Genomic DNA, 13,866 nt, shown 5'->3' with positions numbered 1-13,866 from the left:
AAAAACCATAGCCTTGACTAGATGGACCTTTGTTGGCAAAGTAATGTGTCTGCTTTTGAATATGCTATCTAGGTTGGTCATAACTTTCCTTCCAAGGAGTAAGCATCTTTTAATTTCATGGCTGCAGTCACCATCTGCAGTGATTTTGGAGCCCACAAAAATAAAGTCTGACACTGTTTCCACTGTTTCCCCATCTATTTCCCATGAAGTGGTGGGACCGGATGCCATGGTCTTCGTTTTCTGGATGTTGAGCTTTAAGCCAACTTTTTCACTCTCCACTTTCACTTTCATCAAGAGGCTTTTGAGTTCCTCTTCACTTTCTGCCAAAAGGGTGGTGTCATCTGCGTATCTGAGGTTATTGATATTTCTCCCGGCAATCTTAATTCCAGCTTGTGTTTCTTCCAGTCCAGCATTTCTCATGATGTACTCTGCATATAAGTTAAATAAACAGGGTGACAATATACAGCCTTGACAAACTCCTTTTCCTATTTGGAACCAGTCTGTTGTTCCATGTCCAGTTCTAACTGTTGCTTCCTGACCTGCATACAAATTTCTCAAGAGGCAGATCAGGTGTTCTGGTATTCCTATCTCTTTCAGAATTTTCCACAGTTTATTGTGATGCACACAGTCAAGGCTTTGGCATAGTCAATAAAGCAGAAATAGATGTTTTTCTGGAACTCTCTTGCTTTTTCCATGATCCAGCGGATGTTGGAAATTTGATCTCTGGTTCCTCTGCCTTTTCTAAAACCAGCTTGAACATCAGGAAGTTCATGGTTCACATATTGCTGAAGCCTGGCTTGGAGAATTTTGAGCATTACTTTACTAGCGTGTGAGATGAGTGCATTTGTGCGGTAGTTTGAGCATTCTTTGGCATTGCCTTTCTTTGGGATTGGAATGAAAACGGACCTTTTCCAGTCATGTGGCCACTGCTGAGTTTTCCAAATTTGCTGGCATATTGAGTGGAGCACTTTCACAGCATATTCTTTCAGGATTTGGAATAGCTCAACTGGAATTCCATCACCTCCACTAGCTTTGTTCGTAGTGATGCTTTCTAAGGCCCACTTGACTTCACATTCCAGGATGTCTCGCTCTAGGTCAGTGATCACACCATCATGATTATCTGGGTCGTGAAGATCTTTTTTGTACAGTTTTTCTGTGTATTCTTGCAATCTCTTCTTAATATGTTCTGCTTCTGTTAGGTCCATACCATTTCTGTCCTTATCGAGCTCATCTTTGCATGAAATGTTCCTTTGGTATCTCTGATATTCTTGAAGAGATCCCTAGTCTTTCCCATTCTGTTGTTTTCCTCTATTTCTTTGCATTGATCGCTGAAGAAGGCTTTCTTATCTCTTCTTGCTGTTCTTTGGAACTCTGCATTAAGATGTTTATATCTTTCTTTTTCTCCTTTGCTTTTCGCTTCTCTTCTTTTCACAGCTATTTGTAAGGCCTCCCCAGACAGCCATTTTGCTTTTTTGCATTTCTTTTCCATGGGACTGGTCTTGATCCCTGTCTCCTGTGCAATGTCACGAACCTCATTCCATAGTTCATCAGGCACTCTATCTATCAGATCTAGGCCCTTAAATCTATTTCTCACTTCCACTGTATAATCATAAGGGATTTGATTGAGGTCATACCTGAATGGTCTAGTGGTTTTCCCTACTTTCTTCAATTTAAGTCTGAATTTGGCAATAAAGTGTTCATGATCTGAGCCACAGTCAGCTCCTGGTCTTGTTTTTGCTGACTGTATAGAGCTTCTCCATCTTTGGCTGCAAAGAATATAATCAATCTGATTTCAGTGTTGACCATCTGGTGATGTCCTTGTATAGAGTCTTCTCTTGTGTTGTTGGAAGAGGGTATTTGTTATGACCAGTGCATTTTCTTGGCAAAACATCAGTCTTTGCCCTGCTTCATTCCATATTCCAAGGCCAAATTTGCCTGTTACTCCAGGTGTTTCTTGACTTCCTACTTTTGCATTCCAGTCCCCTATAATGAAAAGGACATCTTTTTTGGATGTTAGTTCTAAAAGGTCTTGTAGGTCTTCATAGAACCATTCAACTTCAGCTTCTTCAGTGTTACTGGTTGGGGCATAGACTTGAATTACTGTGATATTGAATGGTTTGCCTTGGAAACGAACAGAGATCATTCTGTCGTTTTTGAGATTGCATCCAAGTGCTGCATTTTGGATTCTTTTGTTGACCATAATGGCCACTCCATTTCTTCTGAGAGATTCCTGCCCGCAGTAGTAGATATAATGGTCATCTGAGTTAAATTCACCCATTCCAGTCCATTTCAGTTCGCTGATTCCTAGAATGTCGACATTCACTCTTGCCATCTCTTGTTTGACCACTTCCAATTTGCCTTGATTCATGGACCTGACATTCCAGGTTCCTATGCAGTATTGCTCTTTATAGCATCGGACCTTGCTTCTATCACCAGTCACATCCACAGCTGGGTATAGAGAGTTAATAATTTACATAGTATTTAAATCTCCCATACAAAGATAATGTATTTAGTCCTTAATATTTTTCATTAAGGTTGATTCATTTTCTCCACAGAAAGCTTGCACTAACTTTTTAAAAAAACTACATTTCTAAATAGTTTTGCTAGTATTTAGACATGTAGTTGACTTTTGCATATAGATTTTTTTATCTGACGATCTCACTAAATTTTTATTTCATTTTTGGTCATTTACATTGCTTTTCATTTATTTATTTTTGCCACTTTTCCCTCCAAGTTTTACTGAGATATAGTTGATAATATAGTATTTAAGGTATAAGACATAATGATTTGATATATATATTTATTGCAAAATGATTATCACCATTGCCTTCCATTTTTAAATGTTATAAATCTCTGAAACTTCACTGTATAATACAGTAGCCACCATTCACATGTGGCTATTTAAATTATGTGAAATGTGAGGATTCCTGGTGGTCCGGTGTTTAGGATGCTGAGTTTTCATTGTGGAAAACCTGGGTTTAGTCCCTGGTTGGGGAACTAAGATCCTGCAAACCACATGGCAGGGCCAAAAATTAAAAAATTATGTGAAATGTGAAGTCTAGTATTTTCCAGGATATATGAGTAACTCTTAAACTTAAGAGTAAAAAGACAAATAGCCCATTTAAAAATAGGCAAAATATTTGAATAGATACTTCTTCAACAAAGATGTGTAAATGACTAATAAGTATATGAAAAGATGTTTAACATCATTAGCTATTAAGAAAATGCAAGTCAAAACTACTTTTAGGATAGCTGTAAGAAAAAAGACAGTAATATAAGTATTGGTAAGGATGTGGAGAAATTGGAACCCTCTAAAATTGCTGGTGAGAATGCAAAATGGTACAGCCACTTTGGACAAGTCTTTGAATTCACCAAAAGGTTAAACATTGAGTTACTTTATGGCCTGGCAGTTCTACTCCTAGCCATAATCCAAGAAAAATGACAATATATGCCCACATAAAAACTCATATAGGGACTTCCTGATGGTCCAGCAGTTAAGAATCCTCCTGCAAAGCAAGGTACATGGGCTTGATCCCTGGTCCAGGAACTAAAATCCCACATGCCTTAGGGCAACCAAGCCTGTGTGCTGCACCCTGCTGAGCCTACAGCTACTGAAGCCTAAGCACCCTAGAGCCAGTGTTCCACAACAAAAGAAGCCACCACTATGAGAAGCCCATACACCACCACAACTAGAGTAGTGCCCGCCCACTGCAGCTAGAGAAAGAGAAAGCATGTGCATCACAATTAAAACCCAGCACAGCCAGAAATAATTTTTTAATTATTTTTGAAAACTCATATACAAATGTGCCTATCAACATTATTCATAACAGCCAAAAAGTATAAATAACCCAAATGTCCATCAACTGATGAATGGATAAATAAAATATAGTATAGTCATACAATGGAATATTAATCATAAAAATGAAGTGCTAATAATGCTGCAACATAGATAAATCTCATGTGACGTACCACATATGATTCCATTTATGTGAAGTATAGAAAAGGCAAAACCGTAGAGACAGATAGTAGATTAGTAGTTGCTGGAGGTTGCCAATATGGTGGAATGGGGAATGACTGTTAATAGAAACCCCATACTTAGTGGGATTTCTTTTCAGGGTGATGAAAATGTTCTAGAATTAGATAATGGTGATGGTTGTACAACCTTGTGAATACACTAAAAACCACTGAATTAAACATTTTAAAGGGGTAAATTTGTTATGTAAGTTACATCTGATTTTTTAAATTTTTTAGTCAAATTTAAAGGCTTCCATCGGAGAAGGCAGTGGCACCCCACTCCAGTACTCAGTCAAACAACTGAGCAACTTTCACTTTTCACTTTCATGCATTGGAGAAGGAAATGGCAGCCCACTCCAGTGTTCTTGCCTGGAGAATCCCAGGGACGGGGGAGCCTGGTGGTCTGCTGTCTATGGGGTCGCACAGAGTCGGACACGACTGCAGCGACTTAGCAGCAGCAGCAGCAGCAGCAGCAGCAAAGGCTTCCTTGATAACTCAGTTGGTAAAGAATCTGCCTGCAATGCAAGAGACATGGTTTGAGTCCTAGATCGAGAAAATCCGCTGGAAAAGGGATAGGCTACCCATTCCAGTATTCTTGGACTTCCCTTGTGGCTCAGCTGGTAAAGAATCCACCTGCAATGTGGGAGACCTGGGTTCAGTCCCTGGGTTGGGAAGATCCTCTGGAGAAGGGAAGGGCTACCCCTTCAGTATTCTGGCCTAGAGAATTCCATGTATTGTATAGTCCATGGGGTCACAAAGAGTCGGACACTACTGAGCAACTTTTACTTCACTTCAGTAAAATTTAAAACTCATTTCATGTGCTTAGTAGCCAAATTTTAATAGATTGGACAGTGCAGAAACAGAATATGTCTATCATAGCAGGAATTGAACCATGGTCTCCTGCATTACAGGCAGATTCTTTATCAGCTGAGCTATCACGGAAGCCTTTAAATTTGACTAAAAAATTTTAAAAATCAGATGTAATTTACATAACAAATTTACCCCTTTAAAATGTATAACTCAGTGGTTTTTAGTGTATTCACAAGGTTGTACAGCCATCACCATTATCTACTGGACAGCACTACTCAAGAAGAAACATTTTAGCTTAATTCACTGGCCACATTTCATTTTTCAAATCATTCAGTAACCCATAAAAAAATTATAGTTATAAAAATTCAAGTATTTGAACATCCCAGATCCCATAGACTGTCATCTGTACCAGTACTTTGTCCCCAGGTAAGAATTGTCATCTATTTGCTGTTTATCTTTCTGAATGCTTTTTGTACTTTTACATAGATATGTGTATCTATATCTGATTCATAGTTGTTATCATTAGTGTTCCCATGATAGTTTGGTTCTTGATTTCTTGGAAATTCTTATGTATAAGTCTTTTACACTCAATTTTTCTTATCTAGGTGATGCTGGGAACAGAACTCCAAAAGACCAGAAGGTAACTTGAAATGAGTAGGAGAAGGATGAAAGAGAAGAATATGAAGATAGAAGAAACTTTTGGCCTAACCGTTAAGTCAGTTCAGTCATCAAGATATAACCAGTCACCCTGAAGTCAGCCTCACGGGTTGCAGTTCTCTAATAGATGTTATAAGAATGCAAAAGCTCCTTATAGATACATACACTGAGTGCTGTATGAATATAGAATTTGGCAGTGATAAGCTAGATTAATTAATCAAGGGAAGCTTCCTTAAGCTGATTTCTGAACCAGATTTGTAAGAAAGGTCAAGTTTTGCCTGATAGAGTAACTATAAGCTTCTAGAAGTAACTGTAAGCTTCTAAACATAACTCAGTCTTTTTCATTTTTTAAAAGACAAGTTGTTATTCTCAAGAAACAGTGCTACTATTTAAAAACTTGTCTCCCTTATCCCCTTCCTTACAGCTCCGTGAAGCTATGGCTGCCTTAAGAAAATCGGCTCAAGATGTCCAGAAGTTCATGGATGCTGTCAACAAGAAGAGTAATTCCCAGGATCTACACAAAGGTTAGAGTCAGGAGGCATCTTGGTATAGGTGCAGAGGTGAAGTCCTACAGAGATTTCATGGCTACTGACTGTGTTTTAACATTTCAATATCTTTCTCTACCTCTGTAGGATTCTTTTAATACCACAGATTCTCCTTGCTGTTTGCTTAAGTCTTTTTTTTTTTTTTTGGCTGCATCACTCAGCTTGTAGGGTCTTAGTACCCTGACCAGGGATCAAACCCAGGCCCACAGCACTGAAAGTGCAGAGTCCTAACCACTGGACCACTGGGGACGTCTCTTGGCTTAAGTCGTTTGTCTGCTGGCTTTCTACCATGTGATGCCTTTGTCCAAATACCTTTTTAGCTCCGTGCTAATGATACCTTCTTTTTTTTTTTTTTTGATACCTTCTTTCAGATGAAGGTTAAAGAAAACAGTAACTCAGACTCGAAAAAAGAGGTCTGAAGGAAGCTTTGTTTGTAGAATGCAGCTATTAAGAGATCCCTCCCAGGAAAATGATTTATAAAAGCTGTGCTGTGCTTAGTTGCTCAGTCATGTCAGACTCTGCCATCCCATGGACTGTGGCCCGCCAGGTTCCTCTGTCCATGGGGATTCTTCAGGCAAGAATACTGGAGTGGGTTGCCATGCCCTCCTCCAGGGATCTTCCTAACCCAGTTATTAAACCCAGGTCTCCCACATTGCAGGTGGATTCTTTATGGTCTGAGCCACCATGCTGCTTGGCAATTAATGAGTAATAGTTAATGCTGTTAATAAGGAGTCAGAAATATTTGGTTACAGTGAGATGGTCTTGAGTTACATGTGAATTTCAATTCATATTTTTCCTGTTAGCATAAAGAGTTGAGTCAACTGTGTCTTATATTTCTGCCCTTGGCCAAGGGAGCAGGAAAAGTGGTTAAGGATCAGAGATTACCCCATTTGTCCCAATAACCCAGTACCCTCTTTATTTTCCATTCTTTCCCCAATCTGTGCCATATCTCTTTAGAGCAACTTTGCTTTCTTCCTAGGAACCTTGAGTCAGATGCCTGGAGAATTGAGCAAAGATGGTGACTTGGTCGTCAGCATGCGCATCCTTGGCAAAAAAAGAACTAAGACGTGGCACAAAGGCACCCTTATTGCCATCCAGACAGTTGGTATGTTCAGGCTAGAGGGAGGGCTAATGCATAGCCCACAGGCCGCCGTCACTGATTGTGTCTTTTCCCCACAGCCTTTGGCTTTTGTCTCTCACATAGCAACCAGAACATAGCATCAGTGTCTCACACAGAAACTGATGGTTTTTAAAAATTTTTGTTTCTCTTTTCCATTTGACTCAGGGTCAGGGAAGAAGTACAAGGTGAAATTTGACAACAAAGGAAAGAGTCTTCTGTCAGGAAACCACATTGCCTACGATTACCACCCTCCTGCTGACAAGTTGTATGTGGGCAGTCGAGTAGTGGCCAAATACAAAGATGGGAATCAGGTCTGGCTCTATGCTGGCATTGTAGCTGAGACACCAAACGTCAAAAACAAGCTCAGGTACCTAGACAGAAGATTGTAAAGAGAGTGGAAACCAGGAGCACATCTGCCCTGTTTAAGCCATAGCCCAGATCTCACAATTAGCTCTGATGTTCTTAGTCCTTAGTGGCTGGAAACTCTCTTTTCTTTGCCACAGAGTCATGTGGGTGGTTCTTTCTTGCTCCCTTTCCCCCCTTTTTTTCCCTTTTCCCTTTTCTCAAAGAGAAAATTTGGTCAGGGGAGAGTAATCCAGATTGATTAATGGTTAGGGGAATAGAGAATTCATACAGAAGGAAGAAATAGAGACTAAATATTTTTCAGCAATGTGAGAGTCCAATAGTATAACAAGAATAAATCACTTTTGGGAAAGTGGGGATATGTTGGTTAGATTAAGGGAGAATTCTAATATTCTTTTCCATTATGATTTATTACAGGATATTGAATATAGTTCCCTGTGCTATACAGTGGGACCTTACTGTTTATCCATTCTATATATAATAGTTTGCATGTGCTAACCTAAGGGAGAATTCTTAACTCTTGGGATGAGAAGAAAGACTAGTAGAAAGAAAATAGTACACTGGAACATGTTCCCTGGATTGTGTCTTGTTTGTGATCCAGAGGAATGGAAGCTATAATAATTTCTGGTCATGTTAAATATAATAACCTGCAGTCTTTGTACCATCACTCTTTCCTTACAGGTTTCTCATTTTCTTTGATGATGGCTATGCTTCCTATGTGACGCAGTCTGAACTGTATCCCATTTGCCGGCCACGTGAGTGTCCCTCCTTTTTTCCTTAGCTCTTTTTGCTTCCTCTTCTACCTTGTATTTCTTAAGACAACCAGTGGAAAAGCCCTAATGTTCTTGGTGTTTTAGTCTCTGAGAGCATAAGTTTGATTAATGTTCTTTGAGAGAGAACAGTTTTATTTGCTCATGTCTAGTGTTAGGTCTTGGCAGCCATAGAGTCAGACATTAGAAGATCATGACTGACTGTGAGTGGATGCACGTATTGTAGATGTGTTTTAATTTCATTTCTGAGTGATTTAAGTTTGAGAAGATGTTACTTCTTTCCTAGTCTCATGTTTAACATTTGTGTAAATCTGCAGTCTGTGTAGTGCTTTCAGAGTGCTTTCTACAGAGCCTGTATTAAATGGGGTCTTCATAGTGTCCTCTGTACTTGCGACTCTGGCTTAGGAGAGACTCTTATAGAAGCAACTGTTTTTAGTTGCAGGAAAGTCAAGTAAAATGGCTGTTTCCACATAACATGGCAGTAAATACACTCGGGGTCCTTTGAAAGCCTGATGGAGCATGAGAAGGAAGGACAGGTTTTTTTTTAAATCAGTTTATGGTGCCACCTGATTCTTTTTGATTTACCTTTAGACTTATCAAGTAAGCAAGAACTTCCACTTGACTTTTCCTAAGAGGAAACATCCATTTCTAGGAAATGAGTGACTCACCTATGTTTACATACTGCTAATTCATTTAGTATTTGCAGAATTTGAGTGTGCGTTTGCACATTAGGTTCAATACTTTTAAGTGGTCATGGTTTTGCTTCCCTTGAGGTTATGATTTCTTCATTTATTTTTTTTCTCCCTCCCAACTTGAAAAATGCCAAACGTCTCCTTGTCAACCCTTTTCCCCTATCAAGACATGCCCTACCTGCCCTCTCTCAGCCCTCCTTCTTCCTTGGGACAGTGAAAAAGACTTGGGAGGACATAGAAGACATCTCCTGCCGAGACTTCATAGAAGAGTATATCACCGCTTACCCCAACCGCCCCATGGTGTTGCTCAAGAGTGGCCAGCTGATCAAGACCGAGTGGGAAGGCACGTGGTGGAAGTCCCGAGTCGAGGAGGTGGACGGCAGCCTAGTCAGGATCCTCTTTCTGGTACTCTTCTTTGGAGTCTCAGGGGCGGGGATTCGGGTGGGTAGGGGAGCGTAGCATAACTGTGGATATGTAGCCATGCCACAGCTTTTCTTCGTTATTACTCTCTTACCTGTTCTCACTGTTTTGGGTCATGTTTTACTTTTTTTTCATTCCTCTATGCGTGGTTATTAAAAATAAAGTCCCTGAATTTAAGACTCTAATCTGCATGATAGTGTTTTGGTTTTTGCTTTTCTCCAGGAGTATCCACAATGCATGTAGGTACAGAGAAGGCTGCTAGTTCTGTTTTCCCACGGTTATCGATAGTGTAATGGGACAAAAAAGAGGGATCAGTGAATTCTGAGGTGTTGGTGATCTTTCAAGGCCCAGCTTAACTCTTAAATCTTCTGTACTTGTCCTTTTCTCCCCTCTCACACCTTTCTTAGAATTATATTTCTTCTCTGAGCTATCTCAGCCCTCTGATCCTAATGATCCTTGTTACATGTCTTATACTCAGTATAAACATCTATCTCTTGTCATTTTTTTAAACAAGGAATATACGTGTTTTTGTTTTGGGGGGTTTTATTGTTGTTGTTTAATTCCTGATGCCTGTTGTGGAGCCTAGCACATAAATTTATTGAATAGATAGGGAATTGGGCGTTCATCAGGGAGATTTCCCCCAAGGGAGGCACATGGTATTCTTCACAAGTGGCAGGGTAGATTCTGGCCTTTAACCCATTCCCCTGCCACCTCCCTAGGATGACAAAAGATGTGAATGGATCTATCGAGGCTCTACGCGACTGGAGCCCATGTTCAGCATGAAGACATCATCCGCCTCTGCACTAGAGAAGAAGCAAGGGGGACAGCTCAGAACACGTCCAAATATGGGTAAGTCCTGAAAGCTATCTGGGAGAGGGAAGAAATGGACGAATCAGCAAAGAGGTGTATGTACGATGGCTATATCCTTTGTTTACCAGGATGACACTACTGCCACATTGAAAACAGGACGTGTTCCTAAGTTTCCAGTAGTGGTGATGAATTTGTGTTGCTGCCTCAACATGCTATGGCTCTGATTTATTCTCAAAAACACATAAAAATCTGAAACAACTGGCTTAGGTTAGGGGTATTGTTGGTAGTAACTACCTCTGTTATTCACATGAGGATTATCTGCTTTGTGTATGTTATCTGTGGTCTTTTGTTTTTGTTTTTTGTTTTTTTTTTGGCTGCCGTGGGTCTTCATTGCTCAAGGACTTTCTCTAGTTGCAGCTAGCAGGGGCTACTCATCATTTCAGTGTACAGGCTTCTCATTACAGTGGCTTCTCTTGTTGCAAAGCATAGGCCCTAGAGCATGCGGGCTTAGTAGTTCTGGCTCCCGGGTTTTAGAGCACAGGCTCAGTAGTTATGGCACATGGGTTTAGTTGCTCTGTGGCATGTGGAAGCTTCTCAGTTCAGGGATCGAAGCCATATCCCCTGCCTTCCAGTCTAATTTTTCTCCACCACGTGTGGTTAACTTGTTTTAAAATTTTGGTTTTGTTTTTATATGTTCCTGGCATACTTTTTGGTTAATTTTTCTTGACAACATCAATTGATCAGAGAGTGTATTTTTGAAAATTTTTACCAAAGTATAACATAATTGGCTTCCCTGGTGGCTCAGTAGTAAAGAATCCACCTGCCAGTGCGGGAGAAACAGGTTCAATCCTTGAGTTGGGAAGATCCCCTGGAGGAGGAAATGACAATCCACTCCAGTATTCTTGCCTGGGAAATCTCATGGACAGAAGAGCCTGGTGGGCTAAGTCATAAGGTCACAAAGAGTCAGACATGACTTAGCAGTTAAATAACAATGACAGCAATAGAATAATTATTAATGTAAATTGTCTGAGGCGGGAAGATAAAATCTTACTATTTAAATGAAAGTCAGCCTGTGCCAGTATTCCCACTTTTTGGTATAAATAATGAGATCTAACAGTCTTAGCACTTAAAAATGTTTCCGTTGTTGCTTTATTATATAAATTGAGAATCAGATCTGTGGATGAATATAAATGGCACAGCTCTTATGTTCTCTATGGTCAATTTCCTTTTCTTATAGGTGCTGTGAGAAGCAAAGGTCCTGTGGTCCAGTACACTCAGGATCTAACAAGTACTGGAACCCAGTTCAAGCCTATGGAACCCCCACAGCCGACAGCCCCACCTGCCCCACCTGCCCCACCTGGTCCAGCTCTGTCCCCCCAGGCAGGTGACAGTGAGTGAGTGCTATTCCTTCTTTTTCAGCAGTTTCTTTTATATTACATTTTCTGTATCCCTGACTGTATGATCTCTAATCTCCTAGAAGCTTGGAAGGCCAGCTTGCCCAATCTCGGAAGCAGGTAGCCAAAAAAAGCACATCTTTCCGGCCAGGATCTGTGGGCTCTGGTCATTCCTCCCCTACATCCCCTGCACTCAGTGAAAATGCCCCTGGTGGGAAACCTGGGATCAATCAGACATATAGGTGAGAAAATCTCAGGCTCTCTGTTGGGAATGTTGGCAATGTGGACTGAGTGGTCACTGTATGGGGAGGTTCCTTGGCCACAAGGGGCCTTGTTAAGATTATGACGGTGAGAAGTTTGGACTTGAAAGCTTTAACCTTGGAATTTTCCAGGAAACAAAAAGTAAGAATAATTGAATTAGAAACTAGGTGCCTAGAAATACAATCACCAGAAAGTCATTTGTTAAGACTGCTTGTTGAATATGGTGTCGTCATCAGTACAATATAAAGGGAACTTGGTAGCCTCTTTCCTTGAATCCTGGAGGTCAGTAAGGGCATTTATAGGAAACATAGTAGGGGAAGCAACTAGCATGGATAGAAGACTGGATGCTAGTCCCATAATTCACAGGAAAAAATAAAATTCAGGAAAAGACACACTGTTGAAACAGTTATTATCAGTTAATGAAGAGTAACCAGGGTGTTTCCTTGTCCATTAAGACAAAGGGAAGTTTGATTTACTTGTGTCGTCTTTAGCTTCAAGAGTATAGCTATTTGACAGGTTAGAGAAGTGGCTTAGCCAGCTAATGGGCTACTTATACAACAGAGAGGTCCTGTTGCCTTCTGATCTGATCTCTTGCATCTCGTTTTCAGGTCACCTTTAGGCTCCACAACCTCTGCCCCAGCACCCCCAGCTCCCCCAGCACCCCCAGCCTTCCATGGCATGCTGGAGCGGGCCCCTGCAGAGCCCTCCTACCGTGCCCCCATGGAGAAGCTTTTCTACTTACCTCATGTCTGCAGCTATACTTGTCTGTCTCGAGTCAGACCTATGAGAAGTGAGCAGTATCGGGGCAAGAACCCTCTGTTAGTCCCACTACTCTATGACTTTCGGCGAATGACAGCCCGGCGCCGAGTAAACCGCAAGATGGGCTTTCATGTTATCTATAAGACACCCTGTGGCCTCTGCCTTCGGACAATGCAGGAGATTGAGCGTTACCTTTTTGAGACTGGCTGTGACTTCCTCTTCCTGGAGATGTTCTGTTTGGATCCATATGTTCTTGTGGACCGAAAGTTTCAGCCCTATAAGCCTTTTTACTATATTTTGGACATCACCTATGGGAAGGAAGACGTTCCTCTATCCTGCGTTAACGAGATTGACACAACTCCCCCACCTCAGGTGGCCTACAGCAAGGAACGGATCCCGGGCAAGGGTGTTTTCATTAACACAGGCCCTGAATTTCTTGTCGGCTGTGACTGCAAAGATGGGTGCCGGGACAAGTGAGTTGGTTAGGGAATTGTGGCCCTGCCTCCAACTTTGTTGTGGTTTCCTGTATTTCCACCACTTTCTTTGCCTTATACTGCACTTCTCCTTTCCTCACCTTCCTTGATCTGCTTTCTTAGCTGTAGCTCCTTCTATAAGGCCTCCAGAGAGGCTGGGACCCCACAGCATAATCCTGGGTACATGTTTAGATAGCATCACGACTCATTGGACATAAACTTGAGCAAACTCCAAGAGATAGTGGAGGACAGGGAAGCCCAGTGTCCTGCAGTCCATGGGATCACAAAGAGTCAGACGCAACTTAGCAACTGAACAGCAACACATGTGTCTTATGTTTGTTTTTTCCTCTGATTCTCCTTTTCCTTTGCTTCCCTCCATCATGCATTCAGTTGCTAGTTGTTATTCTGTGTCTCTTTATCTTACTCTTACTCTGTCATATTCCTACTGTCCTTTCCTTTCTCATTTACACATATGGGAGAAGAAAAAGAAATGTTACTACCTTGTCACCCTCCTTTTCTCAGTAGTACTTCTCGCCTCTGAAGAAAGTCCCCCAGCTCTAGTAGTTGTACTCTTCTGTTTTATGCAGGTCCAAGTGTGCCTGCCATCAGCTAACTATCCAGGCTACAGCCTGCACCCCAGGAGGCCAAATCAACCCCAACTCTGGCTACCAATACAAGAGACTAGAAGAATGTCTGCCCACAGGGTAAGTAGTCAGGGGAAAGTTCAGCACCTCAGAGACTGAATTCTTGTTTGTCTGTGTTTGTAGGAAACAGCAGC

The 13,866-nt window shown here is 41.2% G+C and overlaps 1 protein-coding gene across 2 annotated transcripts in view; it reads left to right on the top strand.

Annotated features, from left to right (window-relative positions):
• Positions 1-13,866, top strand: part of SETDB1 (SET domain, bifurcated 1) — a 32,102-nt gene that overhangs the window by 8,552 nt on the left and 9,684 nt on the right. Inside the window, exons 4-14 of one of the 2 annotated variants that reach the window (XM_010838674.1) lie at positions 5,430-5,464; positions 5,906-6,005; positions 7,006-7,131; positions 7,312-7,513; positions 8,191-8,264; positions 9,186-9,376; positions 10,111-10,240; positions 11,439-11,595; positions 11,679-11,837; positions 12,465-13,088; positions 13,676-13,792. In XM_010838674.1, coding sequence (XP_010836976.1) covers positions 5,430-5,464; positions 5,906-6,005; positions 7,006-7,131; positions 7,312-7,513; positions 8,191-8,264; positions 9,186-9,376; positions 10,111-10,240; positions 11,439-11,595; positions 11,679-11,837; positions 12,465-13,088; positions 13,676-13,792 — 1,915 coding nt within the window. The remainder of the gene's footprint in view (positions 1-5,429; positions 5,465-5,905; positions 6,006-7,005; positions 7,132-7,311; positions 7,514-8,190; positions 8,265-9,185; positions 9,377-10,110; positions 10,241-11,438; positions 11,596-11,678; positions 11,838-12,464; positions 13,089-13,675; positions 13,793-13,866) is intronic. The other variant, XM_010838675.1, reaches the window with a different exon arrangement.

Source organism: Bison bison, unplaced genomic scaffold, assembly GCF_000754665.1.
Source record: "Bison bison bison isolate TAMUID 2011002044 unplaced genomic scaffold, Bison_UMD1.0 scf7180017864104, whole genome shotgun sequence".
Classification (NCBI taxonomy): domain Eukaryota; kingdom Metazoa; phylum Chordata; class Mammalia; order Artiodactyla; family Bovidae; genus Bison; species Bison bison.
This window is presented reverse-complemented; position numbering and strand designations above follow the sequence as displayed.